The sequence below is a fragment of the Trachurus japonicus genome, chromosome 12 (genome assembly GCF_045865225.1).
Source record: "Trachurus japonicus isolate A0001 chromosome 12, Traja_1.0".
Taxonomy (NCBI): Eukaryota; Metazoa; Chordata; class Actinopteri; order Carangiformes; family Carangidae; genus Trachurus; species Trachurus japonicus.
The window spans coordinates 13,595,267-13,608,502 of record NC_140918.1 but is presented as its reverse complement, the minus strand read 5'-3'; the positions used below and the strand labels follow the sequence as shown (position 1 = coordinate 13,608,502).

At 38.9% G+C, this 13,236-nt stretch overlaps 1 protein-coding gene across 1 annotated transcript; it reads right to left on the bottom strand.

Annotated features, from left to right (window-relative positions):
- Window positions 1-7,921: 7,921 nt before the first annotated feature.
- Window positions 7,922-8,873, bottom strand: LOC146977241 (myosin light chain 4). Its single transcript, XM_085793309.1, has one exon. The coding sequence runs from the start codon at window positions 8,769-8,771 to the stop codon at window positions 8,163-8,165; it is 609 nt and encodes a 202-aa protein (XP_085649435.1). The 5' UTR covers window positions 8,772-8,873; the 3' UTR covers window positions 7,922-8,162.
- Between the last annotated feature and the right edge of the window lie 4,363 nt (window positions 8,874-13,236).

Here is a 13,236-nt window from a genome sequence, read left to right as displayed (position 1 = left end):
TCTGGAGAGGTAAACTTCATATTTATGTAATTGTTGTGAAACCTCATGGACCAGAGTCTTCTCTTTTAACTTTATAGCCATGTAGGAATGAGGACATTTTACACAAATAAAAATAAATAAACTTCCTACCAATTACTTCTTACGTGATTTTCTTCCCTGGCAGGTATTGTACCTCATTAGGACACTGTATCCAGTTGTTAAAATGTTGTCAAACCCTGTCTCAGTCTGTTCGGTCTCTTTTTGTTGCATGCTATCAAACTGCATAAATGACACAAATTAAAACAGTAAAAACTAAACCTAAATCAATACTTTTGATATATGAACTTTTCATTTGCATTCAGAAGTGTAGCACTTTGTTACTTATGTTTGCTTGTTTTCCTCTGATAGGAGTCACTGAGGTTTTAAGTTCTAGCGTGACTGTCAGCTTGACTCCCTGTTGAGGAGCACTCTACAGAAAAATAATAGCCTCATGCTGCTGAGGATGGCAAAGGAGACATCTCTGGAGGTTTAGGCAAGGGCTCACCTTCCCTATGGGCAGGCATGAGGCTCACAGAGAAACTTTGTCCTCTGTAAGAAATTATTTTTATTTGTAGGCCAGGCGGTATGATAAATGTCAAATGAAGGATTTTTTAAAAAGGTGAATTTAAGTGGCGAATCTGTTCTAGGGCTTGGTTTACCTTTGCAGTATTAGAGAAACATAGCCATAGTTCCTTCCTCTGGCCTTGTATAGTCTCTAGTGCAAATAAGCAAAGAATTCAGCCATTGGTCTCATTTGTCCCTGTACATTTTAACCATTGTAGAGCATTTAAATGCTGTGTTTTCAGCTTTAAGACATGTAGTGTTGAATTAAAATAAATTGCATTGGGCTGCTGCCTGCGAGATGGTGCACAGGTTCATTAGGCACACTGATACATTTCCGAGGCATAATGGTGGGAATGAACCGATATAAAAGGCCTAAGTTATGTTTCAACGCCAACTTTACTTCAGCTTTCTATCTGAGATTCAAGTATTAACTAGAGCACTTTTAATAAGACAAATGAGGTTGATGATTATGTTCTCTATTGCCTTTCAACACCCTACAATACAAGGACAAGCTCTAATTAAGACATATTTTTGGAAACTATTAGGAAGTCACAATACAATCCATGAAGCAAAGAAGAAGAATGCCACCTCAGCCACAGAGTTACTGTACATATTTACTAGGGCTGTCCCAATTATCATATTTAGATAATGGAATATTCGCGGACATAAAATCGCGACCGTAACGTCTGACCGGGGGAAGGTGGGGTGCGCGATTGTAGCGGAAATAATGAAAGCAATGGCAAACATACACTGCATATCTCCAAAATCAGGCAGGTTTCCAGGATGCCAGGTAGCCTAATCATTTTAATGTAACAATTGCAGATGAGAACCGGTGTCAAAAAGGACAAAAGGAAAAAAAAAAAAAATCGATCACGGACTTCATGATCGATTAACAACAAACAAAGCTTCGAAGCTTCGAATTTTTGGGGTAAGCCCTAATATTTACCACAGTTTATACCAAACTACTCAAACTCAATAAGCATAAGTGAGTATTGTCATATTTTAAGGTCGATTTTGCATTTTTAAAAATGTTGATCATCTGTATAGAATTTTTGAAGTGAAGTTAAATGTGGCATTTTTCAAGGTGTAATTACATAGTCACTTACTTCCAGTCATCTGATGTTGTACCCTAAAGAGGAGCAGATTGCGTTATGATGTTTTTCTAGAACCAAGTATATTGCACTCAGGGAAAACTTTCCCATTTAAAGAAAAAAAGTGCAATCCAATTACAGTTTTTCATTTGCAGTTATATGAAACCCCCCCAAAAGAGGAACATTTCACATTCTCAGAGGATACTACTACTCTTCTAATGGGTTTATCCAATCATATAGAATCCTATATTGTATTTAAGATTAATTGCCTAAAATGACTTCATTATGACAAATCGTCTCTCTATGTATGCAAATATCACACAGCATATTATAATGCTAATTTGCCTCTCATCGGTTTCTCTCACACTGATCAGCCTAAACGTTATAGACTCACGTGTTTGTGAGAAGCAAGTTCAGGCACTCCTCATTATTGCCCTTGGAGCTGCATTTAATCTGGCGTCGGTGCTGTGCAAGGTGAAGAAGTATTGATCCCTGGACACAGTATGTGTTGAGTGAACGATAATGAAAGCAGCTGTGAGGATAGTGCCTGTTTATTATAGAGAGGCTTTCCTTCCACTATGTTATAAAAGGACATTGTACAGAAGCTTATCAAAGAGCCACAGACTGTACTGACGTTATGAATCATCTCTGCTACTCCTCATTTGGTAATCATTTAATCAAAATCGACACAAAAGAAAACCAGATGTCTCATAAAAAATTCAATTCTGTATTTATCTTCACACTGTTTCTTCAAACTGTGACCTTCGGATTTCAGATTGTGAATATTTTTGGCTGGTGGTGCTATAAAAGAAAGGCTAAATTTTCTTTCATTTTTGTTCAGGGAACACATGTTTCCTTTACTGGCAGGCCATTTATTACCAGATATGTTTTAATAATCAAAAGTTTTTAAAAAAGATGGAAAAAAAAAATCTAAAATGTTTAATTGATGTGCTTAACACCTTGATTTTGCATGCACTTGCCCCAGGAGAATAACCGATGTTTGATTAATCCATCTAATTGTTTTGTCTTAAGAGCTCAAAAGATTCAGGGGAGAATACCAGAGTAATTTATGGACAAAATCAGCCTAAACTGAACAAGTGGTGCATTACATTTAATTTCTTTTAAGCACAGCATCAGTGTGATTACTTAACTGTCATCAATCAACAGGACACATGCACACTAATGTCATTAGCGCTAACAAGCTTGGTGATGTTGTGCATCACAATGACAGTATCAGCAATTCATGGGCTGTTGAGTTCTGTGGTGATGATACACAAAGTTGTAGAAATCTGCACCATGACTAAGGAGTAGTGTTATTTTTTGAAAGCCATTAAAAGGAAGCCTGAAATACACTGATGCCGTCAAATAATTATTTAGTAGCATATTGCTTTCCAACTGACAAAATGCTATTGTCCGGTGAGATAAAACATAAACATTTGCTGTGCTTCTCTGGTCCACCCCAGTGTTGTGAAAGGGTGGTTGGTATTGTCCAATATGGTCCGCATCTTACATTGTATGCATCTCTCAGCAACAGTTGAGAGAGTCCAGACCCAGCTTTTTTAAAGCAGCTTGTCCAGTCGTCTTGTGTTCATGTCAGAAATGCGGCTGCCCCAGCAGACCGCAGCATTAAAAGGTCACTGGCCATATAGCAGATTGATAAAACATGTGCAACATTTTGGTTTAGATGTCGAAGGACCCGAGCCAGCTCTGCCACTTCCAGGGAGATGGCATCTGGCACAAGGATCAGTCCGGGTTACTATGCAGGGGCAAACCTAGATTTAAGTATGCACTTTTAAGTGTACACTACATCACTGCCCTTCAATATTGGTACTTATGCCTAAATAAAGGGTCTGAATACTTCCTCCACCATTGTTGTTTTCTCCAGTTAGACCCATATCCTTCAATTTATCTGAATATAGTAGAAATTGTGGCATCACTATGTAGCATTAGCTTTGTTGCAACTTTTGCTACATTTTAATATTAAGACAATAGGCTATAGAGGGCTTTCTTTACCTCCTCCTCTTTTCTCCTTTTTTGTCTTTGCAGACCTAAGGGCTTGGACCTTTTCATTATGAAATAATTTGAGCTAATAATATGTGAAATGTCCCGCTGGCTGATCCAATCTAACATTTGCCATTAGTTAGTCAGTATTACTTCCCGATCTTGGGCATCATCTCTCACTGTCACAACACAGCGGTAAACTGAGTGACAGTTCAGGGGATGCAGTATGTTTATTATTATAATTAAAAAGGCTGTTTTTGTGATAACATTGTTACTTTAATCGTGGTTAATGAAATAACATTAGTCACATACCTGCTGTGCCCCCCTAACAATCTGTGCCCTTGGCAACTGCCTATGACGCCAGTCCTTGTGGTTGGTATGAAGAATGAGCAGAGTTAACAATCGTATCATGCATGACACAGTGTTCCAGGATCTGCAGCTTACGTGTTAGTGATTATTTCTTTTCATCATATAATAAGCATTTTTGTTCAAGCCATATCAGGCCTTATCCATCATAAATGAGGCCTGCGCTTGTAATTCAAAAATCCACTTAGACTCCTTTCTAAATGGAATGAGTTCATCTATTCTTAATAGAGAGTGGTGAATTTGTTGCACCCTGTGAGAAATGACAGGCTGCCAACAAATGATGCTGGCTGATCTTGACCTTGGCACACCTTCTTTGACTCCTGGTTGTTTCATAATCAAGGATGCCATTTATCTTTGTCATTACTCTCTGTAATTTGTGACTGCTTAGCTCATTCATTCATTCATTTTCTATACCGCTTAGCTGAAAAATGTTAAACTGGACACTGGGAATCATTGCAGGTGTGCCTATCCAAAAAGCATTGCAAAAAATAAGAGAAATAGATATTTCACCATTTGGTAATATTAATAAAAGTTCAAGGTTTATATTTGCTGTTACCACACACATGAAAAACATTCGTTCTGGCAGTGGAATGTGATGCACTTCTGGCAGGAGAAAAACAAATATGACAGCACCAGTTCAGAAAATTAAAATGCAAGGTAAGAGACAGCTCAGTACTCATTACACAGTTTGACTGCCAAAAATAAGATGCAGTGCAAGATCGCTATAGCAATAAATGCTTGGCACAAAACGCTGCATGTTGCCTTTGGCAAAAAATGAGGATCTCACAAATTGCCACTTTAAATGAGACAAAATACCGCCACTTGATATTTCCTGAGTGTGTGTGTGTGTGTATTGTGGGTGTTTTATGCTGCCACCTGGGCTGTGAGAGCCATGCAGAGAACAGTTTGTATAGCTGACATTTTAATATAATGCGCTCTAAAACAACAACGGCAGAAACCACTGACATAAAAATTACAGTAGAGGCATCACCTCTCTGACACACTCAATAAATATTTAACATGTTATGGCCACCTTTTGTCCAGAACATGTTTTGCATGACGAAAAGAAAACTTATGTACACAAGCTGTGGGATCCTCTCAGCCAAAAGCCCCACATATTTGACAAAGGACTTTAAAGCTAACAGCTGCTGATTAATCACGATGGGTCTAAATTACTGGCTGGCTCTCAACCGGGTATGAAGCTCGATGCCCACTGCACTTAGAACCTCCTTTGCATGTACTTGACAGCTGCACTGAGTAAGTACCACTTCTGCCCATTTCACTGCATCTTTACTCCTTCCACAGTAGCCCTGTCAAAAAGTGCTGTGTATCTAAAGTAAATGTTCAAAAGCAATTGCTGGTTAACTGTAAAAGTGGTCCATAAAGTTCAGTTTTGTGGCTTTATCCCCATAGGATTACTGTCTTATCTTGACAAACTTAACATCACCATTAGAATTTGAAATTGGTAAGAAAAAGACAAAAAGAAGTTAAAATACACTACTTACAGGTGAACTTAATGTGACCTTCTCTAAACTTTTGAGTGCACATGTCCAACTGTTCAATGTTTCAGTAATTTTTGCACAAATTGCTGTTCTCTGACAAGGAGCTTAACGGCAAAATTCACAACAGGAGTTTGAACCATAAATCAACCAATAAATGTCTTGGTTCAATTAGAACTGTTTTAACCAGTCATCCTCATCATGCTGTTCACATTTTGACATCATGAGATCAAGACGACACCTAACAATTGATCAATTGTTCAATCAATCAGCCATGTAAAGGCTGGTAACTCTGTAACCCAGAACCCCAATGACCTTTGGTTGCCCTTCAAGAAGAGTGGGATGTCTCAGCAGACAAGAAGTCCACCTGTGAACAGCATGAGACGTCGTTGTCAAGCTGTAATTGAAGCTCAAGGGCACATGACAAGTTATTGAGACATTTTTTGTTGTGGTATATACCCACCACTGATGTTGGCTTTTGTTTCAACAAAATGTTTGAGATGAGGAAATAACCAGTGCATGCTTCTACTGAAATGCTCTACTTTCATGATATAATATCACTGTAGTAGCGTGAACTTTTCACATTTTCCATAAATTTCACCCGAAACCAAATATCCCTAACTTTTTGTGAGTAGTGTATAGCTTACATAAGGATAACAGGATATATTGATTGAAGTTAACAAACATAAGCTCAGCTAATATCAGTGACTGCACTGAATGTACTTTCTGCCCTTGCTTCACTGTGGAGTTCAAAATTAGTTAATTATTTTGTATATACATTTTATTTCCAGCTGCAGTTTGCAGTTTTATGTAGTGAAATTATGAACATAACTAAAAGACATCATACTGATTTATTGATTATTTATGATGACTTACATAATAAGGACTACAAGCTAGTTTACCCAATTAAAAATTAAAGCAGATATCTTATCCTCCCTTGAGGGACAGACTTCTGAAACGCTAAAGAAACTTAAAAGAGCACTGGCAGAGGTTTCTTTAATGCGGGATCTACCTGCTCATGTCTAAAACTGCCATCATAACTAGGACTTCTCCAATCCGGTCAGTTCTACTCTGCCGCATGTTCGCCTATAGGTTTATATATAATAGGTTTATATTGACCTACATCAAGTTATTAAAGATTAAACAGTTTTATCTCTATTGTGGAACTTGAATGGGGGTTGTTCTCTCCAGTAATTTATTTTGTCTTATATAGACTAAGTCATTATGAAACTGAATTTTTACAACTACAAATTACTAAGTTGGACCTCTACTATAGCCTGAACTTGAAATTCACCTCATGGCAGACATAAAATAGAGCTGTTGCAGATGTATTGAATGATACAGTGTTGCATCAGGAAGGTCCGAATAAAATCAAAATCAATGTTATATATTATACGTAAGCTATGCTGTGTCTTCTATTTTGATTTGTGAATCTCAAGTTGCTGTATCCCAGCTGCTTTTAAACCCCTGTATTGACATGAATGATTCTTCATGATGTGAGCAGGTTCCCAATGCTGCCAGCTCCACTGTGAATGAAAACCCCACTCTGTAGATCTTTTGCTTTTTTTTTCAGCTTTCACTGCTTTCAGTTCACCAGTCCATGTGGTGGAGTTCCAACAGCTCTCACAAAATCCTTATATAAATCATGGCCTGCCGTTTCCATTACATGAACTCACACAAGCAGAATGCATGCTGCCTACTCGGTGAAAAAATTATGGTGAGTTAAAGCTTACAGTTGCCTTTTGAAAGAGGCTGAAGATGTTGCAATCTGATCTGGGACTTTTTCCCTTTAGAATACTACTACCCAATGTTGTTAGAGAGAGAAAGAGAGATGAGACGTGAATGTACTAATAAGCTGAAGTGATAAACATTTAATATCAAGATGAGCATACTTTTATTCGCTAAATAAATAATTCAAATTTGAAGACTTAAACTTTAACTTATACACTTCCCTGAATATGACAATTCTGGTAGAAAATGTTGGTTCCAATAGAGATAAGGAGGACTGTCCTTGGAGCACCTGTCGTCAAAGTGAACTGTATGTGCCTGTGTATGTGTCTGTGTCCAGAATGTGGGAGTATATCTTGATCCACAGCAGCTGGCCCTCAAGCACAATGACAAGCACGCTCATTCAAACACTCTTTGTGTAAAGTAGAATAGAATCAAATCTGTTCTATTTTCAGATGGAACCAAATCCTATTTGTGTGTGTGTGTGTGTGTTTTTTCCTTTTTCCTAACAATACTTTGCCCTAATCACATTAACAGTTGATGTGAAAAGTTAATAGATTTAAAATGAGCACTTTTATCAGCAATCCCACATGAGTCATCACTTTCTCTTCAAATTTAAATGTACAGTATTTTGAAATGACATCTGTGAGGCAATTTGTAATCATATATCCTTTATTAATGGATTTCTCCTTATGGATGTCCATATTATCTCACGGGCATTTCATTATATTTCATTGAGAACTACAAATCTTGTGGTCAACATTTCTTCACAGAACATTAACTTATGCTGAATGTCACTGACTGAGTGACATGCTCACCTTTAAATGGGCAAATGTTTAACAAAGGTCCAGAGTAAACAGAGGTAAAATGAAGTCTTTATGGCTGAATGTCCTGTTCACCCGGAGAGGATGTGCTTTACAAAGGAGGCATAGTTGATGCAGCCATTGGCATCCTCCTGTCCCGCCATCAGCCTGTCTACCTCGTCTTCCGTCATCCTCTCCCCCAGTGTCGCCAGCACATGGCGCAGCTCAGCTCCCATGATGGTGCCATTGCCTTCCTTGTCAAAAACCCGGAGCCCCTCCACGAAATCCTCAAAATTGCCCTGATCTTTTGCACGGGAGATATGTTGGAGCATTGGCAAGAAGGTCTCAAAGTCAACCATTTTACTGCTCATGTCCTCCGGCCGTGGTTTCCCAAGCACTTTCAGCACATCTGCATTAGTGGGGTTCTGGCCCAGAGCTCGCATCACATCCCCGCACTGGGCATAGGTGATCTTCATTTCTCCAGTGGGCGTACGGTCAAACAGGGTAAACGCCTCCTTGAACTCCTCGATCTGGTCAGCGGAGAACTCAAGAGTGATACTCTTGGGGTCAAAGTCTGGCTCCTTAGGAGCCTGAGGCAGTGGCTCTGGAGGTGGCGCTGGCTTAGCAGCTGGGGCCGCATCTTTCTTAGGTTCTGGCTTTTTGGGCTCAGGTTTCTTTGGTTCAACCTTCTTTGGTGCCATGTTGTTAAAGGATTCAGAGGTGAGCTAGTACTCGCTGAGAAACAAGCAAAAGTCAGAGGGGATCGGAAGGGATTCCCAAGCACACAGGGCTGCCTCTTCTCCCAAAGCTTTTATATGTGCTTTGTCAAGGGAACTAGATGGCAATTTCCAACAGCACACTATAAAAGGAAGAAAACGGAAATAGATCCCCATAGCAAGTGATGTCAACATTAAGTATTGTTCTCAGCTGCTGTCATCTAGCCGACAGGGTTATTTGCTGTCATTAGCGAGGGTCCAGTTGCATTAGGCTGAAAATGTTCTGTCTCTCTGATGGACAAAGGGATCAGAGCACAGCCAGTGTATCAGCTCATGAGGGAGAGGGCCCAAAATAGCTTTGCTCACTAACCGCTGCAAGTCTGGGAATCACTGGTTTCTGGAACAATGCTGCCCCCCCCCCCCCCCCACCCACCCCCCATCCCCCCGTCCCCCCAGTCACTGTTGTACCTAACACACAAATGGTTAACTCTTTATGTCAGAGGTCTCAGGAGGGATGAGAACACTTTGGGACTTGTTATTATAAGTTATTTTATAATAAGAGAGGGACATTTTCGTTTGAGACAGTAAGATGATAGGACTTAGGGGAAATGCATTAAATCTGCACTAGAATTCATGCTATCACTTTATAGTCTTTAAGAGACACAGAGTCTGCCAAACCTTCTTTTCTTCTAGTGATACATTTGTTTGGACAATATCAGCAGCACTCAATGATTCATTTAGGGATTTGGGTAATTTCTCATTTCCAAGATACAAAGATAGTTTGCCTTTTCCTTCTTGTCACTGAGGAGCTTATATTATCCCACCATATCTAGGAACCTGGCAAGCTCTCGTAGATTTTAAAGAGACTTTTAATTAAAGCTTTATCAAAGGCTGATGTTCTGGAATAGTCAATCAGTAAAGTCCATAAACGTTAAAATTGCAGCTATCAGTTGTAAATCGATATTTTTGTATAATGAAATAAAACTTAATTCAGGTAAATTCACTTGCATAACTATCTTTACACCAAATTCAGGATTAGATTGTCCAACCAGTTATTCCAGTTGACAGACACCATATTGTGTGGTTCAACTGCGTCTATTGTCTTTGTTTTCCTCTGCCCAGCTCCATGTAGAGTATATTATTCAGGGTTACAAGGTGAAAGCAAGCAAGGCAATTCCATTATGTGTCAACTTCATAAATATGCAATATGTCACTTGGCTTTATGTAGATGACTGTGCTGTAATTCCCTTCAGTGAATGACAAATTAACCTACAAAAACAGCCATTTCATTTATTGGAGAGTGGGTTTATATATATATACACACACACACTCACACTCTATATGTATAAGATGTGCATTTCTTGGCGACTTTAATTTTATGCACGCATCACAGTTTATCAATTCAGCTCAAGACAGCTAAAGCTTGTCATGTGATAATCACATTTACCCTTCTCCCCCTCTGTCAGTCTCCTTTGATCCGTCAGTCTAAAGCTTGAAGTCCTTGGACAGTGTAGTGCAGATGTGTGTATGTTTGTGTCTGTACAATTGTCCTTAGCCTAAGATCATTATCTCCCTTCCCTTTGCTTTTGAGGTCACATGGCTAGTAAAACTGTCAGCTAATTTGTCGTCTTTGGGTGTGTATGTGCATGTGGCTATGTGCACATTTACGCCCGACAGAAATGAAGGGGACTTGCAAATTGAATATATCTATACTGAAACACCACAGCGGCCTATGGAAGATTCCAGGAAGTTCCCTGGTGGCCATTTAAAAAAAAAAAGAAAAAAAGACACAGATCCATGCTCATTCACTATCCTCTCCTCTTGGATGAGTTACTTACTAGTAATAATTGCTGTCATTTTGTTCACCAAAAGGTTCAAATTAGTTCATATATCAATCATGTCCACTTTCCTAATGCTGCTTCGTGTTAAAAGTAATATAATCCTTTCACAATCATGGTAATCTCAAGGTTATGGCTGCTGCTGGTTCACATGTTTAAAGTTCAGCCAATTTAAACCCCATGTTGGATGGAGCAATATGAGTAACTTGAGCTCAGACCTTAAGAAATAAACCATTGCAAAGTCAGTTTCATGGCTCAAACCTCTGCCCAAAACATCTGTGCACAGATGCACTGGCTTGATGGGTTATGGAGAGGAGACTTGTTCCTGTTTTTTTGTTTTGTTTTGTTTTTTAAATTAAAATGACCTCTAACAAGGCTTTAGTCAGTGCTGCTGTTGCAATGATGAACCTTTCTTCAGCATGTGAAGTAAAGCAAGTGGTAATTTCTTTGGTCCCCCATGATCTTAAAAAAAAAAAACACTTTTCCAATTTCAAAGTCTATACCTAAACTTTGTCATTTTAAAAACTGCTGAGCTGTCACTATGTTCAGCTATTTGTGATTTTGTTTACAATACTGTGTCATGTGCGATCCCCAAGTTTTTCATTTGTATCTGCACATGACTGGGAAAGGAAACAAAAAGGGATAAGGAAAGAAATCTCAAACCGAACCAGAGTGGAAGCTGAGGAAAAGGAGAGTGGCTGAATTTTGTGCTTGGTACTTACTGTATGATAAGACTACACCTATCTTGGAACTTGGGTTGCATTTTTAACTACACACCTGTAAAATTCCATGACTGGATGTTGCACAATTGTGACTATAACTATGTGGTAATTCCCAGTAAAGTATGTGTCTACACAACGCAACAATTACACACACGTAGACTCACAAGGTGCCAACAATACCAGCCATGCTGTTTTCGTTGGTAAGCAAGTATGAAATAATCCAGTACATGGTAAAAGTAAAAGTCTGATACTCTATCAGTCAAGGCCGAAGAGGATGTTAGGTATTGCTTGCTCATGTGTTGTCTAACTGGCACAATAAGATGAAGAAGTTAAATCCAGGAGTGACAGTGCATAACGGTACGAGAGTATTAAAATGCGAGTGTCCAACCAGGCATAAACCAAACTGTGTTCTTTCAATTCATATTGATGATGCTGTCAGCACAGATATAACAGAGACTCATGAGTATGTCAAGGAGTTGACAACACAATTGCAAAGAAAGAAGACAGCGATAAGAATCCTGCATGGCATTACAATCATTCATAGAGGGATAAGTTTAAAGCAGGATATGACTTTATGCAACGGGTGCACAAAGACATATTCAATGCCATGTCGAGTTTTGCATTTCTTACTGGATATTGACATGTTAGATTTAGGTTCAAGGTGAGCCCAATGGTAATCTATACGAATTTGTGGTGTTACAATCATACCCAGTATGGGTTATTATTATTGTAAAACACTGAAGTTAAAAGTATTACTGATTCTATGAGTTAGAATGGGTTGTCTATTTTTAAAAGCTGCACCCTTCTCTATTTTCTATATAACAATATAAATCACTCATAACTCAATCATTAGTTAAACAAGTGCTAATGAACCTTGGATTAATTATCTTGGGAGTACTCAAAGTGATGAACTCATGGCCCGTTTGACCCTCTTTGAGCTATTGTTTTGGTTTTATGGCTCATAAATTAAACCCAGTTTACAGCTGGAAATTGAACTAAAATAGAAAGGTGATAATGTGAGGGCTTTGTCGCTGTGTAGTCGGGTTGTTCTGTTACAGGAATTTGTGCATTCATCATTTTGGGGACTTCATTTCATAATAATTTATGATCACATAATTATAAGACAAAATAAAATGTAATTCCTGGGACCAGGGATCAGGTCTTAAAATAATGTAGATTATCGTTGATGTTGTTGATCATTAAGGTACCAAAATAATTCAGTGGAGCCATTTATAACTCATTGGGTCCATTTGGCTGTCCAAAATATAAACAAATGTATGTTCAAGAAACACTGGCTAAACTCACAGCCCACAGTGAAAACTTGTGAGCAGATCAATGGTACATATCAAAAAGAAATGCCTGTTAATATGTGACAGTATACCTTAATTTTTTGACTTCTTTGCTCTTAAAGAACAGCATTGTCTGTACTTTAGCTCACAATAGCTGCTCTGAGATTTTAGAGCAGAGGATAAAAAAAAGAACTATATCCTCCAAATCCCTATCTAAAATCAGTCATTCCCTCCTAAGTCCACTGGGTAACTCCTTCCCTCTCAACACATGTGTGGGCGGTTGTGGGCGAGTGTGTGCTTGCGTGCTTCTGTTTTGTGGAGGTCTTCAGAGTGTTTGTTTATATCTGTGTGACCAGGCGTAGAGAGGGTGGTCAAAGACAGCAAGCCCTTAATCCCTGAGATAACACTGGGAATGAGGGCAGGCAGACCAGTGGTCTGGTCAGGGCTAATAAAAGAGAGTGATTGAGACAGCGGTTACATTCCTCCTACGGCCTTGACTGGTTGTGACTCAGACTTTAAAGATTCAGTGTTTTGTTAACTGGCTAAAAAGGGAAGCAACCCTAAGCCCTTTCTTTCCTCTGGAGCCCCATTGACTGTGTTG

Bases quoted from the DNA above. Each gene is read 5' to 3' on its own strand.
- LOC146977241 (XM_085793309.1), bottom strand. From the start codon at position 8,771: ATGGCACCAAAGAAGGTTGAACCAAAGAAACCTGAGCCCAAAAAGCCA.